The 27,427-nt window shown below is 43.9% G+C and overlaps 1 protein-coding gene across 5 annotated transcripts in view; it reads right to left on the bottom strand.

Annotated features, from left to right (window-relative positions):
- The window catches only part of CADM1 (cell adhesion molecule 1), a 354,634-nt gene extending 328,505 nt beyond the window's left edge, over nt 1-26,129 (bottom strand). For all 5 annotated transcript variants that reach the window (XM_068989352.1, XM_068989351.1, XM_068989350.1 and 2 more), the window contains exon 1: nt 25,997-26,129. In XM_068989352.1, coding sequence (XP_068845453.1) covers nt 25,997-26,129 — 133 coding nt within the window. The remainder of the gene's footprint in view (nt 1-25,996) is intronic.
- Nucleotides 26,130-27,427: the final 1,298 nt, after the last annotated feature.

Below are 27,427 nucleotides of genomic sequence, written 5' to 3' on the forward strand. Positions count from 1 at the left end.
CTTGGAAACAAAGGAGGAAAATGTATTATAAACAATGGTAATTAATTAAAGGTCCCCTGCTCCACACTAAATAACTCCTGGCAAGTCTGTGTTTAACTAAAAGACATGCTACTATCTGATTCTTAGTTCTTGCCTAGGCCAAGGCTGGAGGTGGCAGATCCCAAGGAGGCATTCACAAGTTACCGATATTAAACTTGATATCCTAGATGGAGAGGGTATAATAGGAGAGCTAACTCTCGACAGGCATTCGGACAGATATGGGAATTCACGCTACTATAGCATTACAGTGCCTGGCACCTACCAGGCACTTACTCTGGAAATATGGAATAATCGAAACTTAGAATGAATATATGCATGAATGAATAAATCCATCTATCTTTCAAATTAGATAGTTTCTAAGACTAGAAATTTCAAACATTTCACCATTTAAGCTCTACCTTTTTACAAGTCCCAACTAATATTCTCATCTAATCAAACATCAGCTCCACTTAGGAAAAAATAGATAAGCCTACTTATTTTCAGCAGCTGAGAGTATGGTTATAACTGCTTGAACCTGGCAGAGAGGAGGGGGAAAAAGTTGGAAAAAAAAGAAAATGGCACTGGATTCACAGTGTTTATAATAGGACGTGTGTGTGCTGTGTGATCAGTTGCTCAGTTGTGTCTGACTCTTTGCAACCCCATGGACTGCAGCCCACCAGACTCCTCTGGTCCATGGGATTCTCCAGGCAAGAATACTGGAGTGAGTGGGTTGCCGCGCCCTCCTCCAAGGGGTCTTTCCTACAAGGATCGAACCCAGGTCTCCCGTATTGCAGGCGGATTCTTTACCAACTGAGCCACCAGGGAAGCCCAAGAACACTCAAGTGGGTAACCTATCCCTTCTCCAGAGGATCTTCCCGATCCAGGAATCAAACTAGGGGCTCCTGCATTGGATTCTTTACCAACGGAGCTACCAAGGAAGCCCCCATAATAGGATATTAAGGGCATTTACAATGCATGGAATTTATTCATAATCCTTATCAAGGAGGCAGCAAGGATACAGAAAAGAGCCCCATGCTGCAGGTCAGAGCCTGGGGCTCAGTCCTGGCCTTGGACTTGAGCAAATCACTTCATTTTTCTGAGCCTTAGTTTCCTGATTTATAAGATGGGAAGGCTAGTCTGTATGCCCTCTGAAGTCCCTTTGGCTCTAAATGATCATGATATAATGATCCGCTACCCCTCTAAAAGAGAAGAAAGATCAAGGACTCCTCGGGAGCAAAGCGTCCATCTGGGAAAGAGGAGGGTTCAGTCTACTGCCCCCGACAGGCCAGGGGGACTGTGGCCAGGTCAGTGCAATGTGAGGTTGCCACCCACAGCTGGGTGTTCTCCATAATCTTCTGAGCAGCCCCCACCTCACCCTGGGAGGGACTTTCAAACCTTTCCATGTCTCCCTCCAGCTCCATCTGAGACACACTGGGACCTAGGACCTGGAACCCTTTGCTGCTGTGGTTGCATCTGGACAAACATCTCCTTGACCAACAGAATACAATGAAACTATAAGGGTCTAAAAATAACTGCACACCTGCGCAGTTGGGGCAAATTCTGGGCAACGAGATACAAAAAGGCCAAAAACACAACCACCCCTTCTGAAGAACTGGAGCAAAAACAGGATACTACATGCCAGCTGCACTCCACATCACCAAACGAGTGGGCCCCTTTGGCCTAACCGCTGGACCTACCCTAAACCTCACCGCATATTAGGAGCCAGCTCACCCCACTTTGAGGAGCAAGAAAGGGAACCTGTCAGTTGTTTTTGCTCCCTCCTGCAGCCTCAGGAGCCCCAGTAAAGCCTTGCCTGAATTTCTTGTCCGGCCTCTAGCCCGATTTCTATTGTTTGGGGGAAGGCCAAGAACCCTGGTCGGTATCACATCCAGCGTCAGCAGGTTTACACAACATGGACTCCAACTTTCCCAAAGAGAACAGCCTCCATCTCTTGGGTCCTCAGCCCCTCCACATGCAATCCAGCCTATACCCGTACTTCTTCTCAAGGCTTTCTCATTACCTCCATCCCAAGACAAATGCTTTCTCTCCCTCTCCTCTCCAAATCAACCCCCACCCCCCCACCGCCCACATCCCATCCTGGCCTTCATCATGGCCCTCCTTCCTTCAGTGATCACTACCACTTCATCTTTCTATCCCTCTGGTTTTTATATAAACCTTCTCAAGTCTTCCCAATTTAAAAAAAAAAAAAAAAAAATATATATATATATATATATATATATGCACACATATACTGAAATTTCCCTCAACCCTACATCTTATTTCCCCTTCCTCCTCTCTTGCCCTAGTCTCACCAGCTGCACTCTTGAAACACATATCTACTCTCCTATTCCGCACTCCCCATTTGCCTCACCTACTACTACTGGTTTCCACACTCAGCGCTGAAATTGTTAGCCCGAGCTTCCCTGAACATACTTATGTGCTGTGTCCATGAACAGCCTCCTTTGTGCAATCTGATCCCCCTGTAGCATTTGAGAATGCTCCTTTCTTTCTTTCTTAGAACTCCTTTCCCTCTTGGATCCCAAGAGTCTTAGCTGATTTTCCTCAAAACTTGACAGCTCCTTCTTCCATCCTGCCCCTGGTACATCATCTTCTGTCTACCTTTAACTGTTGACGTTCCCTCAGGTTCTGGCCTCTTCTCTCCTTATCCAATCTTAGGAGAGCTCATCACAGCCACGGCTCCAAACAAGTACAGGAGATGTCTCCACCTGGACATGCGACAGCTGCCTCCAAAGCTAAGCACAGCGTCTTCAACTCCCAACCCTGTCCACCTTCTAAACTTCCTATCTTGGGTAGTGTTATCTATCACTCATCTAAGTGACCATGCCAGCACTTGATCATTCGTCTAGACTCCCCCTCTTCTCGCTCCTCGTTCAGTCGTGAAATTCTATGCTCTTCAAAATACTCTTCAAAATATGCTCTTCCTGAAACCAGTTCCTCCCAAACTACCAGCAGACACCTTAGTTAAGCCCTCATAATCCCAGCTGTTCCGCACCCCCCTCCCCACCCAGCTCTTTCCTAACTGCTCTCCTACCTCTGGTTTCTAATCCCCAATCCATTCCATGCATAGCCAATCAGATTCTCTGCACCCCCACTGATACCCTCCCTGGGATAAAGCCTCGACTCCTCATTATCACCAAGGTGACCCTTCAGGATCTGATTCCCATGTGCCTTCTCCAGCTTCACTTTTTGCTGTACCCTCGAAGGCTTTTTCCCCCGACCACGCCAAACTATCTGCAGTTCCCAGAACACTCTGTATCTTTGATGCCACCACATCTGTCTACATGTCATCTCTCTACCTGGAAAAATCCCTAATACCACCCACATGGCTCTCTCTTACTGTTCCTTCAAGATCCAACTCAAGAACCTCTCAAACTCTTTCCTGACTCTCAGTCTCCAAACTGAGTTCAAGAATTCCTCTTTCATACTTATGCAGTACTCCCAAACTATGTCTGTTACAGTTCTAAGCACACAGTATTCTTAGTTTTACCATCTCCTGCACAAGAATCTGAAATGTAAGTCTCTGAAGGAAAGAAACCCTGTATAATTCATCCTTGTAAATCTAGTAGTTATATCAGAGTCCAGCACATAGTAGGGGATACACACACCCGCACCCACACCCACACTCCACAGAGATATGCACGCAGTATTTACTTAAAAGGCTGAGGACAAAATTTAAAGTCACATTAATTTTAACTCTTAGACAAACATCACACCCTGAAGCTTCTCTATACTCACTATAGCACACAGCCTTCTTGAGTTGAGTCGTGGAGTAGGTTCCATTTGTCATGAGAAGTAAAGGTGGGAAACTTATGATTCTGTTTCTCCTATAAAATGGTTGATTTCAGTTGAGAAATATAGCTGTGCACTAGACATCACAGATTCTCCTAAAGAGTTCACTCCTTTCAGGAGTTTATAGTCTCAGAATCTGTAGACTATATCTCAAGAAAAAATATGTGGTGAGTTTTTGTTATCTATGCATTTCTGTGCATCAGTATTCTTTAAAATGTCATAAAATGAATGGGACCACACATGAAAATTCTGTTTCCAAATGGAATATTCATTTTTAATGTTAAGTTTTGAAAGTTAACTCCAATGTCCTTCTGCTAATCTCTCAGTTTGGTTCGTTATTAGGCTTCAAATCACTGTCATTGGGCAAGCAGTGAACATGCAATAATTATTTCATATTTTTCTTTCTCCCTCTCTATCAGCTTTAAATCCACAATATCTCAATTCAACTGATGTCAGTAAATCCAGGCTGTCGCAACTTTTCTCTAAAACTCTTAAAACTATTTGAATGAGGTGTTGAGCAGCTGTCAGTTATGGATTTGAAAATAAAAAAGAGCCTGAAAATTGTACGTTCAGTATAAAAAGATTAGGTGAAGCAATTCAGAATGTTTAAGAACTTTAAATCAAGTTAAAAGCAGTTACTATGGCCAGATCTCACGAAGCTCTGCTTAAGAGCCGCATTAACCTGGCAGTCAAAACTATTTAAAATGAATAATGTTTTTTTCACATTTCACTCACTTTTGGCATCATCCAAAAAAAAGAAAAAAAGATAACAATGTGAATTGGCATATGGCAGTACAGTCGTGTAACAGTAACCTTCAAGATTTCTCTTTCTAAGGACAAAAAGCTAGAGCTATTAATCTGGGAACTAGATAAGCTATACCCCTCTAAGGCCAAAAGGGATAATTCTTCAGATGAAGAAAGGAAAATTGAGATATTCCAGAAGCTTTTAGGTTTGAAAAGCAAGAGAAGAGTAGAGGAAATGCACAGTTTGGAGACCCACAGCAGCTGAATCCATGATTCAATATGAATCTACTGAATTTGGCGTGAATGTTAATACCTTCACCCAACCTCTGTACAGTAACAGTAAGCATGAGAATTTGGCTTCTTACTTTTTAGTCTAGAGCTATGCTGTCCAATATGGGAGCCACTAGCCATATGGGGCTATTTAAATGTAAATTACTTAAAATTAAAAAGAATTATAAAAATGCAGCTCCTCAGTTACAGGAATGACATTTCAAGTGCTCAATGGTCACAGATGGCTAGTGGCTACGCCACTGGGCAGCACAGATTAAAGAATCCTTCCATCATCATAGAAAGTTCTACTGAAAAGCGCTGGAGACACATGGCTGGAAAAAAGAAGCTAAAGTTGCTAGATCAGAGTTCCTTTCTGATCCTTCTTCCTATAGAAGGAGACCTATCATGCCCTAAAAGGTAATATGCAAAAATTCCACAAGGATTTATCTTTTACATGGAAGAGTTAATGAAATGCAGAGGACAACTCAGCAGCCTGCCATATCAGGCCTGAGCTACACACTCACTAGTCAACTGTAAATCAAAATGCTTCCACACATCAGTTTAATTCGTGACCCCCTACTGACTAATAAGCGCTAAGGAACCATGTCCAGTCTTTCTGGACTTTACGCAGCATGCTGAAAGCCAGGGTAGCAAACATTCATCTCCCTAAAGAATGGGAGTTGTCGTTAAGCTGACCTAGATTCTTCCTGCCATCCTGAAAGTGCTCCCTGCGCTACACTAGGATTTGTTTTTGTTCTCTGGTGGTGGTTGTTAAAGAAGCACACTACCAGAAAAACAGCTTCCGTCTGTTCTGCCTCCTTGCCTAAACCTGCCAAAGTTGTCATTCATTACGTGAAATACAACGACAACCATGAGGTTCATTAATGTGCTTTTTATTCAACACCACAACCTCCGGAATCATAATTAAGTCCTTCAAGTTCTATGGACAGACTGAGCAGGCTCTCACAGCCCCCCATACCGTGGTAAAGGCAGAATGGTGGACTGCTGCACTACAGCGAGCCCCGCACTCACTGGAGTGCGCTCCAGTCCAAAAATCTGGATCAGGAATCAGTGTTCCCACATCTCAGCTACTCTCCTTCTTATATACCCCCTCCCCAGAGTTCATTCACTTCCAAGAAGATCCTGCCACCTTCAAGTCTCTTCAGCAACTTCGTTAACAAACTTTCATCAGCCCTGCCTACAACTCCCTTCTCCTTTCACAGCATTAACCTGACTAGCTCATTACAGTTTCTTATCCTCCTCCTGTCGCCTAAAAACAGGTCCTCCTCAAGGTTCCACTGCCGTGATCCTCTTCAGGATCACGCATACATTCCTCTCCAGCCCCTAACACAAAGGCACATATCAGGCATTTCGGTACACGTGTATCAAAGAAATAACTGAATGAGTGCATCATATAGAAATCAGCTACGGACTCAAAGACTTTCCAATCTGTTATCTCTTCGCTCCACTCTCAACTTCCCTCCTAAACTCAAGTACCATATTTGAAATGGCTTTCTAGAATTTCTACTATGTTCTAATGGTAGCTCAGGTTTAACATGTCCACAACCAAGTTCATTGTCTTCCCCACAAAACCTGCCATAAGACTCATTTCTGTTCATTGGAAGAGTCATTCTTCTAAGCAACTCAAGTTCAAAATCAAAACATGCCTCTTCATTTCGTCTTCATTTCCCCTCAATTCCCATTCTCCAGTCAATTCCACCTCCATTTTTCCTCCAGTGCCCTAATGCAAGTTTTCATAAAGTCATACTTGAACTATTATACCCCTAACCAATCTCTCATTTCTAATCTAATCACAAACCATTGCCAGATTCATAGTCCTAAAGCACCAATCTGACATTACTTCCCTGTTCAAAATCCCTTCAATAGTTCCCAGTGACCTCCAGAATTAAATCTAAATTTGGCATTCAAAGTTTTTCCATAATCTGGCCCCCAGCTATTTTTTGCTAACTCCACCTCTCACATGCCAATTTAGCTCTCCTAACTGTAAGCCTATATTCACATGGTTCTCCTTCAACCTGGAATATACTCTCCTTACCTCTTTCTGGGTGAAAGTCCTCCCTGTGCTTTCAAGACTTTATTTAAATGAAAAGCCAAAAACACCCCAACTCCATGTTAGCGGCCTTCCTTATAGCCCTCTGAAGTTAAGACAGAGATGAGTGACCTGCAATCTCAGCTCCTTATCCGGTCTTCTCCTGCGGCCACAGTCATACCTTCAGGGGCCCCCAAAGAGAATATGAGGAAAGGAAAGAGGAGGTGGATGAGCAGTCCTTGTTTCTGGCTATGGCTTGCTTGTAATCTCAGGATCTGGGGTGTCATTCTCTCCAGCCTTGTTGTTTTGAATCTGAAGGACTCATTCTGTTTAGATCTTGAAGTTTTCATACCTTTTTTAAAAGAGTAAAGCACTTTCTCAAAGGGACTCCTATAGAGATCCAACATATAAATGTGGGGCTTCTCTTACTGAAACGGTAGAGTGCTCTGTGAACTAGCACCAGATAAATGTTATAAAATGAATTTAACTCTCATCAGTCATTCCATTATAAGTAGATTATATATTCATCTCTTTTTTTTTTTTTTAGTCTATCCTTTTCTTGCTCCTTTAGTTCATGAAAAGTTCAGGTCAAAATCTTCAAGGTGATGACCTCACTTAAAAAAAATATTAAGACCTTGAAAAATATTCTATTAAAGCATAACTGTAGCACTCACCTTATGAAACAGGGATAAAGGGATATAATCATGGCTGAATTAATATGAAAATGAGACATCATTTTTGGTTTTAAAAAAATAAAGTGAAGAAAAGTTCTGTTACTATGTTAGCCTAAAATTCTAACTTTCCAGACCATATTCATGCTATTGCATGAATGGAATACAATCCTGGAGGAATAACATTTCAAGAGGAAAAGAAGACTGAAGGTGGTGGTTATTTAAAGAATCATCAACTGGTTTTCATGCAAATGACCAGAAAAAACGAAAAAAGCAATCCTGCGAACAGGACCTAGAAGTAATTGTTTTTAAATAGGATGCTTGAAACATTCATTAGCTAGAAGAAACTGATTTACTAATCTTTGCTTTTTCTTGGGTAATACCAATCATAGACTATATATTAACACACTGACAAAATGTGTATTTCAAAGATACAATTTTTTGTGAACACCGCTATCACATCATTATTAACTTGACAGTAGGTCACAGTGATAAAGATATATTTACCAAGATTTATAGTGAAAAGGAAGGGTTTAATGCCTCTACCTTGAAGGATTTCTTAAGAAGGCAATCCTTGAAAAAATGTCTACTACGAAAGGAAAAATGGCAAATGGCACAAAATCAAGGAAGATATGTCATTCCACTCAAAACCTCAACTAATTGCAATAATCCATGCACAATGCCTAAGAAACGCAAGCTGTGTAACCTAAGACAATACAGAGCTAGACAGCTACAAGGGAAGCATCAATAAAATGCTACGATTCTCCATAATTCAAAGCATTTAAAGCACCAAACACAGACGAGGCTCGATGCAAGCCTTAGGCAGGGAGAAGACAAGTCTAAATGGATGGATGTGAATATGAAGGAAACACTTTAGAAATAGGCCATAAAAACAAGTTACGATAGGTCCTCCTCCCCTCCCAATACTGTCAGGAAGTTAGAGTTATTGAGCAGACATCACTTATGACAGTGAGAAAAAGGCTAGCCACCCCCTCCCCTTCAAAAACGCCTCGACAAGGTCACAGATATATCAGTGTCACAAATGCATTTAAAAAATATTACAGCAATAAACTCTGTTAGAGTGGGTTCCACCTCTATATTCACAGTAAAGAACAAACTCCAAACTTCTCCTAAATTAAAAGGTTATGTTAGGAAACTCTCTCCCTCTCTGCCTGTATGTGAAATCTCTCCCATCTTCCATGGAAGAACAGGAAATCTTCTTTCTGTCTAAAACTAGAGCAGTTGAAGGCAATTAACTTTATTATAAGTTTGATTTTGCCATAGTCTTATTTAGCACCAACTATACAGTAACACAAATAATGGAAACATGGCCACAAAACAGACTGCCTTACCCATCTCATTTTTTTAAAAACACAACAACAAGCCATTTCTCATGTTTGATCCAATGACTGTGATCCATCTTTTGATCCTGAAGTCACTGACTCCACATATATCTTTATTATGGTACAAGGAAAACTGTTACCCTGAGGTTTAAATTTCTCTGTGTGCACCATGCCTCTCCTGAGAACGTGCCTGTTTTAAGACAAGACTCTCATGAAAACTGAGGGGCAGAGGGGTAGGTAGATGGCCTCAGAGAGAAGTTTCCTGGTTTAGCAATGACACGAAGTCCAGCCACGCCAGGACTATACAGTGATTAAGCAAATGGAAAGAGTCTCTCTTACTTGAGCGGGTATCTAATTGTCTCCAATGACCACCCAACAACCAAGGGTGAACAAACACACCAGGAGTCAGTCCTTCAGGCTATGAAAACATCAGACTGTGACAGCCCTTCATCCATTATGAAAGACCAACTTCTACCAAGAATTAGTGTTCCAAAAACTGATCATTAGAAATACACTAGATTAAATTCATACACAAAGGCCTAGTGCGAATTCTAAACCCCAACTACCCGTATTCATGACAAATGAGAAAAGATAGGCTACATACATATTGGAAATCAGATTGTATAACAGGAAAACTACAAACTCCGGGAGATAGTGAAGCCACAGGGAAGCCTGGCATGCTGCAATCTATGGCATTGCAAAGACTCTGACAAGACTAAGCAACTGAACAACAGCAACAGAAACCAGCGGGTAAATAAACCACCTTTGAAGTGACGCATCTTTACATTGGTCTTCAAGACTGAATTACCACCACCACATTCTTTGTTCACATTTATACTGCAGGGCTAGATATGATTTCATGGCTAATGGATACCTAATTTCCAATTCATTCATAGCCTTCAGTGTTACTTGTTCAGTCGTGTCCGACTCTTTGTGACCCCATGGACTATATAGCCTGCCAGGCTCCTCTGTCCGTGAGATTTCCCAGGCAAGAATACTGGATTAGGTTGCCTTTCACTTCTCCAGGGGATCTTCCCGACCCAGGGATCGAACCCAGGTCTCCAGCATGGCAGGCAGATTCTTTACCATCTTGAGCCATTAGGGAAGCTCTATTTATTCATAGCTTTAGCAAATGTTTATTGAGCACATACTCTGCCTAGGGCACTCACTCTATGCTGTTATGAATAAGAAATAGTCCCTCCTATAGAAAGGCTAGGAAACACACATCTATGGACACATGTCAACATATAATAATATGCGTGTGTGCTAAGTCACTTCAGTACCGTCCAATTCTTTGCAAACCACTGGACAGCAGCCCACCAGGCTCCTCTGTCCATGGGATTCTCCAGGCAAGAATACTGGAGCGGGTTGCCACACCCTCCTCCAGGGGATCTTCCCAATCCAGGGACGGAACTCGCATCTCTTAAGTCTCCTGCATTGACAGGCGGGTTCTTTACCACTAGCACGACCTAGGAAGCATAATAATGTAAGAGGTGTTTAATATCATGAGATGGCTAGAGAAATTGTAACAGAAGTTGAATGAAAATATTACTTTTAGGCTGGAAAGCACATTAAGATTTGAAAAAGCAGCACTTGCACTTGGGTCTTATGTATACACAGGATTGAAACCTGGAGACCTGGAAGACCACAGGGAGGGGCGTGGTGGTAAAAACAAGTTGGACAAGCATGAAACACACTGGTACAGAGATGGAACCTGGGGCGATTTGGAAAGGAATGTTTGACAGGAAGAAAGAAGGTAAGACTGGGAAAGCCCTTAAGGAAGTAGAGAAGAGGGCCACAAAGAAAAAGCACCTAACCCACCTGAGAGGTCCTATAAGTTTCCTTGAGAAATTGGAAGCTTGATCTTGAAAGTTATGTAGGAATCAGCCGTCTGGATAAGGGTGCTTGAGGAGGAGGAGGTGACATATAAAAAGCCTGAGAGAGGATGGCGTATCTAGGACACATTTACTTTGGTTAAGTAAAGTACACAGTGTGCAGCTCCTAAAGCAAATCCTAAAGGAAGAACATCGTGTGCACAGCTGGCAAGAGGTGCGCTTGAGGGGAAGACAGAAGAGATGAAGGGCGCCGCGGGCCGGGCAGAAGAGCATAGGCGCCCTCTGTAACATGTCAAGAAAACATTTCAGGATTTTATGCAAGAAAGTGACAATTTAATGTGTGTTTTAGAAAGATCTTCCTAGAAGCAGTGAAAAGGATGCATTAGAGAGGATCAGACTGCAGGTAAACAGACCAATTAAGGGATTGTTGTCGTTTAGCCGCTAAGTCATACCTGATTCTTTTTGCGACTCTATGGACTGTAGCCTGCCAGGCTCCTCTGCCCATGGGATTTCCCAGGCAAGAATACTGGAGTGGGTTGCCATGTCCTTCTCTAGGGGATCTTCCCAACCCAGGGATCGAACCAGTTGTCTCCTTCACCGGCAGGTAGATTCTTTCTCACTAGCCATCTGGGAGCCCCTAAGGGGCTGTTCAGATCAATTTAAATCTACTTTCCTCATCTGTGGAATGAGGATATGGGTAGTTAAGACAGTGGTGGTAAAACTGACAAGAGTGAATGCAAGAGATAAGACTCAGCTACTAACAGAGAGGGAAAGGGCAGTGAAGGAGGAAGTACTCTAAGATGTCTCAGCTTCATTTAGCTCACTGGGTGGACAGTGATAATCTCCATCAGGATAGAAAATATAGGACAGCAGGAGGTTTGGGGAGTAAAAATGCTAAGCTCAGTTTTAGACATCTTGAGCTTTAGGAAAATGTAGTTGAATGTTTAAAATGATGGGTTTTGAAGACAGACCTGGTTCTATCCCTTATTATCTGTGCCTCTTGGGCAAGAGACCTATTATTATCCTCTCAGCTTCCTCATCTGTAAAATGAAGCGAGGAGATTAACTACTTCCAGGGTGACAGTAGGGATTAAATTTCATGAATAAAGTTACTAAATAATAGTTGGTCTTTTGTCATTAATATTATTTGAGATAACTGTGGAATATCAGATTGAGATGTTCAATGGGCAGCTTTGGATCATGATCTAAAGGTTTAGATGCAACAGGTTATACACCTCATAGTAAGTAAAGTGTTTACTTACTTTAAGTAGAGTTGTGTTAACAATCTTTTTAAAAAAGGGGAGGTAGGAAGAATTGGGGCACTGGGATTTGAGGCACAGATTTGCCAGTTTACTGGATAAGAAGGGTAAATGACGACTGCTGAGAAGCAAAGCAGACACAGTTATTAAACATCAGACACATATTGCGTTATATAAAAAGGGGCAGTCCCTATTTTCTTACAAGCAATTTGGTGAATTCATTGAAAAAAAATGATACAGAATTCTTCTGACTACTCAAAAAGAACTAATACCCTAGAAGGAAGAAATGAAAAGATATGAATACAGTAAAAAAGAAAAACAAATGGTTTCCAAAGTAAAATAAACCCAAATGGGAGTAAATCATCAAATGAATAAGAGAAACCAGGGTGTGTCAAATAAGAAGATACTACAGGCAGACGTTAACATGGTTCATAAAAAAGTATGAAAACAAAGAACAGCACTATTTATTTTTTCAATAAGAAAAATACATGAGAAAAGGATGAAATTGGCTACTATAGGAAGATGAGTGGGAATGGGCCCGAAAGCACAGGAGAAGGAGCAACACTTCTTTATACAGTTTTGATTTTCAAGCCATGGTAATAACTTATATACTCAACATAAAAAACTAAATCAAAAAGGATAGGTAAAACACTAAAATTGAACAGAAACAGAAACTAATGCTCCTAAGTATAGATCTCATTGATCTCACACACATGCATGATGCACGCGCGCGCACGTGCGCACACACACGTAGAAGGAACTAATTTGTGAACTTGTGAACATAGTACTCTGATCGCCAGCCTTCAAAGATGGAAAGAATCTATTTTAAAGGCAAAAAGAATGGCAAAAATCTTCAGCTTCACTTGGTAGTTTTGTTGTTTACCTTGTTCTCTGTGGAGTAATTCCAAAACTATTTTTGCATTAATTTTAAGACACTGATACAGCTAGGAACCAAGGTTCACACCATGGGGACAAAATACAAATAAGGAATGAGAGAAAGGAAGAAAAAATCTTAGTCTTACACTAGAATTAAAGACATCAGTATGAACTCATTATTTAAATAAATAAGTATAAATTCAAAATGTTTTCAGATAGATACGAAAATTTATTCATATAATAATAAATATACATGTAATCTCCTAGTTCTGTCCACTGAAACAAGTCAACTGCAATGAAAACAACTCTCTGGTATCTAAATACATTTCTCCACTAAAAGGAGGGGCTTCCCTCATGGCTCAGACAGTAAAAACTTCGCTTGCAATGAAGGGACTAGGGTTCAGTCCCTGGATGGCGAAGACCCCTTGGAGAAGGGAACAGCTGCCCACTCCAGTATTCTTGCCTGGAGAACTCCATGGACAAAGGAGCTTGATTGGCTACAGTTTCACTTTTTCACACACTCACTAAAAGGACCCATGACTTCTCAGGTAAATAGCTGATTCCAGATCCGGAACAGGGAAAAGGTAAGGTGAGCTTGGACATCTTCTTGTGACCTAAAATAAGAAAGAACTTAAAAATCAATAGACATAAGTCAAAAGGATACAAGAGTCAGAATGAAGGTGTTCTCTCTGGCCGAAGAGGTTAAAGCATCTGCCTGCAATGCGGGAGACCCGGGTTCGATCCCTGGGTTGGGAAGATTCCCCTGGAGAAGGAAATGGCAACCCACTCCAGTATTCTTGCCTGGAGAATCCCATGGACGGAGGAGCCTGGTGGGCTACAGTCCATGGGGTCGCAAAGAGTCGGACACGACTGAGCGACTTCACTTCACTTCACTTCACTTCTTCTGATTTTTTAAAAAGAGAGAGAGAGAGTGAGGGTAAGGCAAACTCTTCTTTACTCAAGAAGGCCTCTACCCAATGCAGAGGAATGACAATTAGAAAAAGCACGATTTTGTAAACACTGGTGCAATACTTGATTTAGACAAGGTTTATCAATGCTGCTAACACCACTAGACGAACTGTTTGAGAACAGAATCTTCCATCTCAAAATATCTCACAAATTACTCATTAATGACAAAGGGACAGAAGTGAAAAATTCTGTAAATCCACTTCCACCAAGTGATTAAACATACAGTTAGCCAAGGGATCAAACCTGTCAGCACGAAAATCAGGACAAACTGCAATTATGCCCCTTTTGATGTGATGTTAAAAAGTGGCAACACCAGCCGTGCAATGTTTTTGCTTAGGGTTGCAGTCTGAATCAAACTATGAGGAAACAAGAAAACAATCCATAGAACCACGGGACATTCTACAAAACAGCAGATCTGGATTCAACAAAATGTCAATGCCATGGAAGACATCCCCCCACCGCCACACACACACACACACACACACACACACACACACACACACACACACTCCTTTAAAGAATCTTAACCCAAAAAACAAAAAAAAATTGAAAGGCAGGGAATGGTTCTAGATTAAAAGAAAAAGAGACATGAAAACCATATCCAATGTGATCTCTGATGGAGTCTAGACCATGAAGGACAAAGAAACACAGATAAAGAATATTAATGGGACAACTGGGGAAGTTTGAATATGGACTAGACATTAAATAATAACGCTATGCTTATGCTACGCTTAGTCACTCAGTCGTGTCCAACTCTTTGTAACCGCATGAGCTGTAGCCCGTCAGGCTCCTCTGTCCATGGGATCTCCCAGGCCAGAATACTGGAGTGGGTTGTCATTTCCTTCTCCAGGAAATCTTCCTGACCTAGGGAATGAACCTGGGTCTCCTGCATGGGAGGCTGACTCTTTACCATCTGAGCCACCAGGGAAGCCCAAATAATAACGGTGAATATTAAATTGCTTGAATGTAATGAGGTTGAGGAGGAAAATGTTCCTATTCTCAGGAATCTCATGCTGAAGTATTCAAGATGACATGTTACTATGCCTGCAACTTGCTTTCAGATGGTTCAGAAAAAAACAAACTAAAAAAGATATGTGGATACATTATTTAGAGAGCTAGAGATAAAACAAATGAGCAAAATGTTGACAGTTGATGAACTAAGCAAGGAGTGTACAACCATTCCTTATACTTTCTACTTTCCTGTGGTTTTGACAGTTTTCAAAATAAAAATTGAGGATAAAAAGCAACCATATCTGTCAGGAGTCAGCATACCCCACGATGACTGCACCAAAGACAATGCCTGGTATAAAAACTTGATTTCACAATAATTTTTAAATTCTCATTTTTCTACCAAGTGCCTTATGGTTTAGCTACAGAAATACAAGTTCTTGATTTAAATATAATATATAAAATACAGGGAGTAAGTAAAATCACAAAGTCTCATCTGTGTTAAAAGTACCCAAAACTTGAGATTACAATCACTGTCTATTTCTCCAAGGTGACTGGATAATTCTATTTACTTCCAAAAACCATTCAACTCTGGGTGGGATCTTAATCTTGCTGCTCCTGCTGCTAAGTCACTTCAGTTGTGTCCGACTCTGTGTGACCCCATAGACGGCAGCCCACCAGGCTCCCCCGTCCCTGGGATTCTCCAGGCAAGAACACTGGAGTGGGTTGCCATTTCCTGCTCCGATGCATGAAAGTGAAAAGTGAAAGTGAAGTCGCTCAGTCATGTCCAACCCTCAGCGACCCCAAGGACTGCAGCCTTCCAGGCTCCTCTGTCCATGGGATTTTCCAGGCAGGAGTACTGGAGTGGGGTGCCATTGCCTTCTCTGATCTTAATCTTACTGCCACCTTATTCTTCAGTTTCACCTTAGAGACAGTTGACTACATCCTGAATTAATCCTTTCAGCACAGAATTTTTCAATAGTCTCAAATGTGTGAGGGATTTACAAATGTGATTAGTAGTAATAGTAGCCAGAAACATAATGCCCATCACTAAACCATGGCTGTTCTAATAAAAGCCATATATGTAAAATACTTCCTTGTCAAGAACACTTGTATCTGTGATCTTATTTTATTTGTAACACCCTGTAGGATAGGCTGTTTTTAGCACATAAGCAAAGCACTAGGTTTATACTGTTCTGTAACCTAAACCGGGTATTCTTGCCAACCCGGCCCAGAGATAGAGAGATTTGCTTCAGGAAAAGGAAACAAACAGCAACTAACATTCATGTGATTACTAACAAAACTAAAAGAAAGGTCTCTTCACAACGATGCGCACAAGATATGCACAAGGAAAAGTGAAGTTCAGTGTCATTTAAGCTAATCTCTATTCAAACCTCAGAGATAAAACCATTTGAGCAGTAATTTAGGACTGAATTAACTTGTTTTTTCCCTCCCTATCTTCGAAGCTTTCGTTATTTAAGTGTTTCTGCAAGAAGCAAGGTCCTCTTCTATTCAGAAGCTGATGGTGTGTAGTAACCTCTGCACGGCTCAGCTTATCCCAGGCTGATAATCAACAAACAGCCAAATACATACCACATCTGACATACAACCTTTTCCCCCAAGACTGTCCCCAAATACTCCATGATAATCAAGCATTCGTATCACTGAATTCTCGTGCTACAAAGCCTTCCAGTAGCAAAAACTGAACTCTGCAGAGGCAGGATACCAGCTGAGGGGAAAAAAAAATAAGAGAAGAGCCGTGGCAGATATTCGTATCAGATAAAAGCTTTGCAAAGATCCTTCAGATAACAAGTTTAGCAGTTAGACTGAGAAAGATTTCACTTTTTTTCTTAAGCCAATAACAATTCAACCTGGATGTAACCAACTAAAATGCGATCAGCCTTGACAGAGGGAGAAGCCTGTGTTTAGAAAGGCAGTGCTGCTCCCAGAGTCAACGCTAATGTTAGCTAATAAAGACCTGGGCTTCCCTGGTAGCTCAGCTGGTAAAGAATCCGCCTGCAATGCAGGAGACCCCGGTTCAATTTCTGAGTTGGGAAGATCCCCTGGAGAAGGGGTAGGCTACGCACTCCAGTATTCTTGGGCTTCCCTGGTGACTCAGCTGGTAAACAATTTGCCTGTAATGAGGGGGACCTGGGTTCAATCCCTGGCTTGGGAAGATCCCCTGGAGAAAGTAACTGCTACCCACTCCAGTATTCTGGCCTGGAGAATTCCATGGACTGTATAGTCCATGGGGCTGCAAAGACCTGGGTTTTAGTGCACTTCCTTCTGGCTCCCTGGGGTAGGAACTTCTTAATAACTGACACAGCACCAAAAGCATGAGCACCTGCTGCTCCTCTAAGGCTGCGTCTTTTGGAATCTTCAGAGAGGCTGATCTCATGTGGGCCAAGTCAGCAGTTCCAGACGAAGCCCCCTGACTCTGACTCTTCCAAAGTCTTCAACTCAAGGCTTAACATTTTGCCCAAAAATCTTAACTTAGCCAGCTTGTAATTTGTTAAATCAATTACGCTCTTTTCAAACTATAGTAAATGTCCGTATTCCAACACGCATTGCCAAACAGGCATAATACACTTTCAGCATTCTAAGGTTTAAATTTTTCATTAATATATTCGTGTTAATATCTACACACTGTGGCTTACTGGAACGAAATAGTCATGTCTACACCTGTAAAGCAGAAAAAGAAACGTCTGTGTCGGCATACATTTTAGATAAGCACGTATTAGTTAAACTGGAAGATGCAAAGGAAACAGATTTATTCTCAAGGTGGGCAAGGGGATTCAGCCGTCCTACAATTATAATCCAAAAGAGTTAAGAGAAAAACTGAACAGAGAGCAGATTTATACAAAGGCAACCAGCTGAAGGCTGATCAGTGGAACCACTTTCTTCCTCGGTTTCACTGGAGAATCACCAGTCTTCCAGTCTCATCAGGATTGGGCTGAAAAGTAATAAAAAACGAGGGCAGTTAGAGAAGGAGTGAAAGAGCAATTGAGGAAGGAACAACCTAAAGACAAAACAGTGTGGATTCTGAATCTGGTGCAAGGAGCAAGAATGTGAGATTAGGTTTTCTGCTAGGGCAGTGTCATGATCCTGTCCAGGAAAGAATTACAGCTGCGGTTGTTGTTGTTTAGTCGCTAAGTCGTGTACAACCCTTTTGCAATCCTGCGGACTGTAGCCCACCAGGCTCCTCTGTCCATGCGATTTCCCAGGCAAGAATACTGGAGTAGATTGCCATTTCCTTCTCCAGGGATCTTCCCGACCCATGTCTCCTGTACTGGCAGGCTGATTCTTAACCACTGACCCACCAGGGAACCCCACAGCTGTAGAAGGTGGACTTAAATTCTGACTCACAGAGCTTCTGCTAGTAAAACATGGTTTGGAGAGGACGTTAAGGCGTCCCAAAAATATAGTAGAGAAATCATCAGCCCCATTTTATCCCATATTGTTTCTGTCCAAGGGTGAAAGCTAAGGAAGAGAAAAAGAAGACTCCAAATTTCAGGGCCTTGGAGACCAGGATGATAATGGTGTCATTCATTGGCAGTAATAGAGACTCTGAGGAAAGTTGAGACCTAGGATGAAAGGTTCCATTTCTGACATGTTAACTTCTAGATTATTGCTAGCCAAGTGGAGATGCGCTACAGACAAAAGGAGAGATGGAGCCTGGGGACCTTTTGTTTCTAGGCAGATTCCTCCCTGCCCCCTTGGGGGACCTCATAACTTAATTCTAACTTGATGTTGCCATCTAGTGAGGGAAGGCTCAAGAGGATTTAGAGTGCCTGCCTACCTTACCACGGAAGACTGCCAAGAGCAAGCTACTTACTCTAAGCATTTTTAAAAGTCCATGTCACTAGAATATCAACTTCAAACACTGAGTAGCATTTAAATACATATCAGAGCACTTTCATTTCAAGCCTATTTAACATTTCTGAAATATCTAGATCAAAATGTTGGGTCAAATGATTATATTCCAGTAAAACATCTACTGAAAGAAAAATTTTACCCACCCCACATCTCTCGTAAGATAATCACCCCATTCAAGACACCTGTCAGTCATAATAGAGTTTTCCTTCCTGCCCGTCTTTCTTGAAACCTTACCGTCAAGTTCCTCTTTTGAGTAGTAATAAAGGCCACATGTCACTTTTGCTGTGCATGTATATAAATACCTCCATCTCCCTTTCTTCTAACCCTAGTTCAAGGCCAACTGCTCCAAAGCTTTTGAGAACCAGCACTGGAAGATCTTCAAAGAGAAAGTGCCCATTAACCACAACAGCAGCTGCTGGCTAGAACCTGCAATTTAAATCTCTGAAAAAGAAACTGTGGCTTCTGAAATTTAAACAACGAGGTGCCACTTGTAATTACAAACATTCCAGCGGGTTCCTTCGTTCATTGATGGTTTCCAAACAAAGGCTTTTTATTCGATTTTGGTGGTGCTCCCCAAACCCTGAATGTAGGCATTCCTTTGTGCTTTTCTGGTGCCCAGGCCAACTTAGAAAAGGGGTACAGGAGGTGGGTTTTACCTGGCCAAGGCTGCTCCAAGCACCCCCATCCCAACCATCTCATGTGTAATTACTTGTTTGGCTGGAAACCAAAAACCCAAATGCTTCAGATTTATAGTCTACGTTAAAAACATTTGAGTAAGAAGCTCTTAAAAGACACACACACACTGCGTAAGATAACTAATGAGAATCTACTCATTAGTTAGCACAGGGAACTCTACTTTAATGCTCTGCAGTGATATAAATGGGAAGGAAATCCAAAAATAAAAAATAAAAAGAGCAGATATACGTATAGCTGATTCGCTTTGCTGTAAAGCAGAAAATAATACATTATAAAGCAACAATACTCCAGTAAAAAATAATTTTTAAAATTAAGTTAAATAAAAGACACACACACACCCTCACATTTCAACAACCTTGGGAAATGGAACCAACCTGTTTTCCGAGAAACCAAAAAAGTTCCGAAATTAACACCAAAATATTCAAACATTTCTAGCTGAAATTTGTAATTCACATTTTAAATTAATGGACAAACACTGAGAAATAAAAACAGTTAACATTTTCTCTTCCTACCACCCAATACCCTCATTCTACAAAAACAAAGCCCAAATACTTACAGCTCCGGATGGGTTTCCCACACCAAAGAAGGCATTTTGTGATCATTTCAATTACAGAAAACAAGCTGAAATTAGCACTTAGCTAATCCAAAGAAACGTTATTTTCTTCTTTTAAGCCATATATTCACAAAACGCCAAGGCGTTTATACCACGGAGACATTTAAAGAAAAATATACCGAATGAGGGTATCTCACAGCCATCGAACTAAAATAGCCTTTCCTACAGAAGTCTTCCGATGCAAAGTATTCATTATGAGAAAGTCTAGAAATGGCCAATCTCGCCAAGGGTGATTTCCATAGCTTGCCACAGTTGAGGGATTAGCTACAATTACTGCATATTTACACAACCATATTTACACAACAATAAAACTCATCTTATCCGATCCAAACAAAACCTTGCTCAAAATAAACCAAACCACATGAAAAGGTCTCTTCAGGGCAGGCGGTAATCACGTAATCACGCTCTGGCTTCTCTACTGCCTGCCTCAGCTCCTACCCACTATATCAAGCCTTCACTCCACCTTCCTGGGTGCAGCAAGACTAGGGAGAAAATTCTACCAGTGGATAAAATGTACACTCAGCTAATGATACTGTGCTTTCGGGTGTACAGGAAGAGCTGTAATAAAGAGATTCATTCTAAAGTAATTTATGGAAGAACTGGTAGGATATGCAGGATTTGTTAAAAACTACCTGGGACGGGGAGGTATACGGAACCTTCTGGTATACGGAACGTTGATGGACCATGAGTAAATAATTATCAAACCATATGATTTGCACAGAGGATTAATATGGCATTCTTTCTCCTTTTTATATAATTGAAATTTTCCATAATAAAGTGAAAAAATAAAAAATACAATCAACATAAAAAAGGTCATCTTGCAACAATAACATAATTTTTGTCTCTAAGAAATTCTCAGCTTTGTCCCAGGCTTAATGCAAAGGACAAGTACCCGGTAAGAAAATCAAAGATGCCTTTTTTGTTCTTAAGGCCCGTTCCTTTATTCTTTAGTTACATGGAACCAGTTCAACTGTTAACATTACTCCTTGAAATGACAAAACAGAAGCTTAAAAGTCTAAAGCTGAAGCTTCTGTGAAGCCTAGTTTTCACGCATCTGACTTAGGACCGCAATACAAATCCAGAGCTCTCCCCTCCGCAGGTGCTGTGAACAACATTCACGTGGTGGCTGCCAGATAAAGTCCACAGGTTTCAAATTCACTTGTCAACACCACAGGCAACCTTACCAAAAACTGGCCCTTTCTGCCCAGAGATTACACCTCTGATCCATTAGTTTATTACCGAGAACAATTATTCCTGTTGCCTTCAGAATACAAACTCTTCCTACCAACGATGCTGGCTAACCCACGATGCAAATCCCTTACTGGACATCCTTGCTGGGAGATGGCAGAGACAGTTCACAGGCTGGACATCAGGAGACCAGCTCCTCGTCCAGGAAGCATAGCTAACTTAGCCTCAGTTCAGTCATCCTTCCTTCTTTGGGCTTTGGCTCCCACACTGCAAAATAATGAGATTTTACCGATGATTTCTAATTCCCTTTCAAAATTCCATGACTGTAAGACACTCTGATTCCTCAACAGGTGATATGAAGAAAAAGAACCTTGCATTAAAATGTTACAAGTTTCTATTAAATAATTTTAAATATGACTGACTATGAATACTGGGTGAACTTCTGTATAAGTGCATATATACACACATATGCATGTGGCTGTATATATATTTGTGTGAGTACACACAAACACATGCACACACAGGCTAACTGATATCATTAGGTGCTTATACGGGACTAATTGCTTACAACTCAAAGCAGCAAATTTTCAATACTGCAACAGATGTCGCTGTGTGATTTCTCCTTTATGTCCTGGATTTTCTGTTAAAAATGCCCAGCGTGATGGTCAGTACTATTCTTCCCAAGAAAGAGATACAATATTTGAATCCTTTGGATTTCTTTCTCATAAAATTTCTTCATATGCTGGTAAATTTCCATTCAAATCATAGCATTGATTCGTTTGGCCCAATTTAAGAGATTCCCCTGCATAAAAATGGGCCTTTTGTTAACACACAGGCACACACAAAACCATTTTTAAAATGTAAATTCTAAGTGGCCAGTTAAGCATCAAAATGTCACACACAGAAACCGAGAGATTGCGTTTATATTCACAGCAATATTATAAAGTTTTTAAAGCCAGAAAATCACTTAGCAATATAGGCCAAGGAATAATTTTTTTAAAAAACCTCACTCATGTTTAAGGCCAAAATGTACCAGGTGTGGTCAAAAGACACTGAAAACTCCAAAAGTACCTTTCATGATCATGAAAACTTTGGATTTTAGTTTTCAAAGCATTTCTTTAAAAGTAAATAATAAGGCTAATACTATAATTGCAAGACCTCTTACCCGTGTGACAGTCACTATCAACCACTTTCTGACACATGTCATAGAAAAGTGATATCTCTTTCCATTCAACCAATATATCCACCAACAACCATCCATCTCAACAGGTAACTTCCACTTTCTTCCGCTTAAATTCAGAGCTGGAAGAAAGTATCTCAAAATCTCCCTTTTAGACCCAGGATACCATTACCTTCGGGGGTTTTAGAGGGAACCAAGCGAGCTGAGCAGAGCAGGCAGGGAGTCCAGGGAGCCGAGGACCAAGTCGGATAAGAATATGAAGTCAGGAAACCAGAGAGGAAGCGCCAGTGTCCTGCCTTGGCTCTTCCCTGTCCCACTCCCCTTTCCCAGGAGGGCCATTGGGGAAAACTGGATAAAGCATGTACAACATCCATATGAATAAAGCTCTTTGTTCCGGAGCACTGCCTGCTCTTTTCTTCCCCCCTTTTTCCGTATTTGTTCATTTCAAAAGATTGCTCAATGGGTCTCTTGTTCCACCAAAATGTCCCAGGCAAATAATGCAAGCTTGTCTCGTCACACAAGTCACTAAATGAAGCCTTGTGCGTCTCCAGTGACACACTGTAAATATAAAGTGGCATTAATGAGGGATATTTTATCAAAGCTATCACAGACAAGTGTGAGTCCCTCCCGCAGCTACTGGATTTGATGCAGGGAAAGGCGACAATAGCAGGGCGGCACTTTTGTAAAGTCCCTAACCTTCCCCAGTACACAAGCCCCAACAGGCTGCGACAAGCAAAAACTCAACCCCTGGGGTCCCCAGCAGACTACACACCCCCACCCATTGGCTATCCTTTCTACAGCTGAAAAAGGGAAAAGGAGGGTGACCAACCAGGGGTTCACTGAGGGTCAAAAACAGCATGCCAGCACTCCAAACCTAACGGTCATGATTTACACTGACTGAGCTTTGATGACCCCATTTTAGCTGCATTCCATTAACATCCATTTCTTCCAAACACCACAGGAAGGACGGGAGATTTTCTCCAGGGGATAGATGGGTTCAGTTACAGGGGAAGAGAGAACCTGGACCCCACTGCACAGTAGCCCTGGGTGGCTACCCCAGTGAGGCTGTGAATGAAACAAACCTAATGAAGTTCAAAGGCAATGCCAACAGGTTTCTCTAATCCTGGAGTAGGAACTGGAGACTTCGGAGAAAGCTTAAAGTAAGAAGAGTAAGGAAGAGAAGTCCCTGGGTCCCCACCTGAAATCTACTCTCTGGGTCTAGGACCTGGGGTTAGGCCAAAACCCCTTCTCAAACTGAGCACCAAAATACACATTAAAAGCAAAGAAAGAAGATTTAAAGAAAGTTGTCTCACCCCCTCACTACAAATCAAACCCAATTACCTTCTAATCTGAACACAATCTGATAACCAGCGTAAAGACAGGGATGTACACAAGAGCAAGAAGCTGCTTCCACGGTAACCGGCAACAGAATTTTCTTGTAGCTTTGACATACATGCACGGTTGAGCTCCAGACCGCTCCTTTCCAAGTCAGCATACAGCCCTCGCTGGGGAAGGCAACTTCTTACCGCGAGATACTTACAAATATAGTACTGCCGCTACTACCCCGAGCCTTCAATGAGCAGGCTGGACAGAGGAGGTATAATCTGATCCTGTTCTGCTGCCAAGCGACATTGCACGGCTCCCATTTTTACTCCAAAAGCAATATCCCTGGCCAGAGCTCCCCCCACGCCGCATTTTTTTTTTTTTTTTTTGCAGCCAATACAAGTCTATTGTTGCCTTTATTATGCACCAGTTACTGAGCCTGTACTCACGCTCACGTTTAAACAGCACTGGCGCTTTTTACAATGCAGCAGCAGCGGGATCTCGTTCAGGAACATTTTATTGAACCCATCCAGTCAGAGACATCAGCCGAAATTAAGTTGTAACCACAACGGCATCGGCTGAACCTAATTATCTCGTAACTCATAAATTAAGAATTCACAGTGGAAAAACATAAACAACATCCGGAGACAGAAGCAGGGACGAAAAAATCCTCAGCTCTGGAACTGAAGCTGCCGCCAGATTTCCACCCCAATGGATCCCCGATAGGTTTCCCAAGCTGAGTTCCCTTTCAGACCTGTCCGGGGAGTGGGGTGAGCAAGCACCCCAGCATTCCCCCCAAATCCAGAGCTAGCGCTCCGCAGATCTCCCCATTTCCTACGGCGTGTCTCCTGCGGTGTTTACGTAACTGTGTGTCCTCTAGCGTGTAAACAAAAGGCACAGCCCAAGTGGAGAAGCGCCCCGGGAGCTGCACCGTGGCCCCCAGAGCTGCGCCCGCCCGGGTCGGGGGTTCCGCAGGTGGGGGCTGAGCTCTCGGTGTCCTCCGCCACTTGTTGCTCGCGGTTCCTGCGGCTCCGGAGCTGTGAGGAGGGGCTTTGCAGGCGCCGAGCCCTGCTGCAGCCCCTCCAGCACCTCCCCGCCCCCACGGCCCTCAGCATGGGAGTCCTGGCTTCCCGCTCCCGGCCCGCGGCGGGCGGCCAGGGGCGCGGGGACGCCGCGCGGCCGCGGAGCGCGGCGGTGGCGGGAAGGGGAGGCAGGGTGCAGCACGGCTCGGCTCTCCGCTGGGGAAGAGCTCCGGCTCCCTTTTGTTAGCAAAAGCAAACACTGCCCTCTTCTTTCCCGACCGCGCCAACGCGCCGCGCACACGGGCAGCCACACAGCGTGCTCCTTGCCGAGTGCTCGGCGTCTTCAGGGAAGGAGCCGGGCGTGCAGAGCCTCCCCTGGGCAAATTCCCAAGACGGCTCCGCACACAGAGGGCGCCGGGAGGCCCGCAGGGTGCCCGACTGGCCGCAGAGGCCGCGAACGCTCCCTCCACCACCCCCGAGCTGCCGAAAATGACAGGCGGGCTGGAAATCCGGTGTCCCTACTAGCGGCGGAGGACGCCGTGGGGCAGGCGGGTTGCGGACTCCCGCTTCTGCCCGCAAAGGCGGCGACAGCAACCGCCCCCCGCTCCATGGGGCCGGGCCCGGGGAACTTTCCCTGCCTGGAGCCCGGCCAAGGAAGCCCGCAGCAAGGCAGAGGGGGCGGGGGGGCCGCGATCCTGCTGGAGGGAGACACGAGGGGCGAGCGGTTGGGGACAGGGGAGCAAAGGCAAAGCGCGGGGAAAGCGGGAGCGATCAGACCAGACGAGTCGGGATGTCCTGTGGACCAGTGAGGAATCGCGCAGGAGGCGGCCGCTAGTCAGCCATGGGGAGGTTACGGGGATGGGGAATGGGGGGCCCGCTGGAAAGGTGGGGGCGAATGGGCAGCCCTGGGAGGCGGAAAGACCTACAAGTTACGGGGATGGAAGCGAGTTCGGGAGGGTCTGGAAGGTTTGGTGGGGGTGCCTTCGATCCACCCCCTTCCTCTATATTCTCTAGCCCCCGGGGCCCCTCATTCTCACTGCACTCCGCACCAAGCAGGGGAGAAAAGGTGTGGGTGCAGCCATCCCCAAGGGCTCTAATTCGCATCGAGCTGGGCAAGGAAGAGGGGATTTACCGATCCCCTCAACCCTTTCCATCTCAGCCCTTGAGTTTTCTCTTCACACTCCCTCCGATTTGGATTTAGGAAGTGGGGGAAGGTTGTCATGGAAACGTTTCCCCCCTCCATGGCTACGGCCACTGGAGCGCCTTAAGAGATTTAGGGGGCCAACGGGCCGGTGCCCACACCTACCTGTGGGGATCAGTGCCGCGGCAGACAGGAGCAACAGCAGAAGCCGGAGCCGGAGCCCGGGAGGCGCCGCCGCCGCCGCCGCCGCCGCCGCCGCCGCACACTGGGGTCCGCTCGGCAGCACAGCACTCGCCATGTCGGGCACCTGCCTCAGACTGGCGGTGGTGGCTTCCTCCGGAGCCCGAGCGGACAGCTAATGAGATGCTAATGACATGCGCTGGAGGCGGAGTCCCGGCCGACCAATCACGTCGCCGCGAGCCGAACCCGGCTCTCGGAGGACTCGCCCCCTCCCCCACCCCTCTCCTTGGCGCTGGGGTTCGGCGGACCGCCCGCGCCACCTAGGGGCGGGGCCAGGGGGAGGGGCGTATGCAAATATGTTCATGTTAAAATTCGTTTTCGCTTCCCCCGGATCCAGGAAAAAGTGTTCTCCTGGGCCTCTGGCGTGTAAGGGGCTTCAGCTCCGGGGGCGGGGTCTAGCTTCCTGTACACCTTTATTAGGAATGTTTATAGCCATCGCTCCAGGAGACCGACGATAAGAATCTCCCTGGGAGGCTCCCCTGCCCGGTATACCGGGTGCAACCGGCCGGGGAACCAAACGTTGCAAATTTCCGTCACTCACCTTGCACCGAAGGAATAGATCTTTGGGAATCGGGGGCTGTTCGAGAGTAGAGAGTGAGAAGGCAGGTCCCCGGATTGACAAAACAATCTGGGAGAAGTGCATGCGTGCTTTGCACGTCCGGCAGAGCGGGAGAGCCCGCTCAACAACCTAGCGGTAGACTTGGGCATAGTTGGGAGAAAGGAGCCGGAATCCGGCTTTCGGATTTTCGAGTCGGTGTCTTTGCGGTAGATTCTCGGGAAAAGTAGATCGAGGAGGGTTGACTCAGGATCCCCCCAGCATGCTGAAAGCCTCCTACCTGGCTTTAATATATATGTCACAGATGTGAATTTACATGATGCATATGTATTATTCGATATTTACGATTACACACACTCAACAGAAAATCTTTTCTGTGAAGACTTCGGGGTGGAGGGCGGAGGCATGGGATGTGAAGACAGGGTTTGCCATCGTCTTCCTTCAGGACTCAAACCCATTCCCCTTGCCGCCCCTTTGCCCCTACTCGCGCCTTAGATGGCTGGGGACCAACAGGTGTTCTGAGCTTCCCGCGTCTCTGGGAGAAAGAAGCTCTAGGCTGAAGCGACTCGCTTCTCCGTACTCGCTCTCCCTCCCCGAAATTGCCTTTGCTTTCTTCTCAACCAGGCAGCCGGCTCTCTTGTTTGTCTGCTTTTTAATTACTTATTTTCTTCCTCTCTAGAAGATCGTGTGCGCTCTGACCCTCTGTTGCTCAAGCATCAAATTGAAGGACGAGCCATATTAAGTGTAAAGGTTTATAATAATTTAAGTATTCATAGGATGCAGAACAATAAGATGTAGGA

Source organism: Capricornis sumatraensis, chromosome 16 (genome assembly GCF_032405125.1).
Source record: "Capricornis sumatraensis isolate serow.1 chromosome 16, serow.2, whole genome shotgun sequence".
Classification (NCBI taxonomy): domain Eukaryota; kingdom Metazoa; phylum Chordata; class Mammalia; order Artiodactyla; family Bovidae; genus Capricornis; species Capricornis sumatraensis.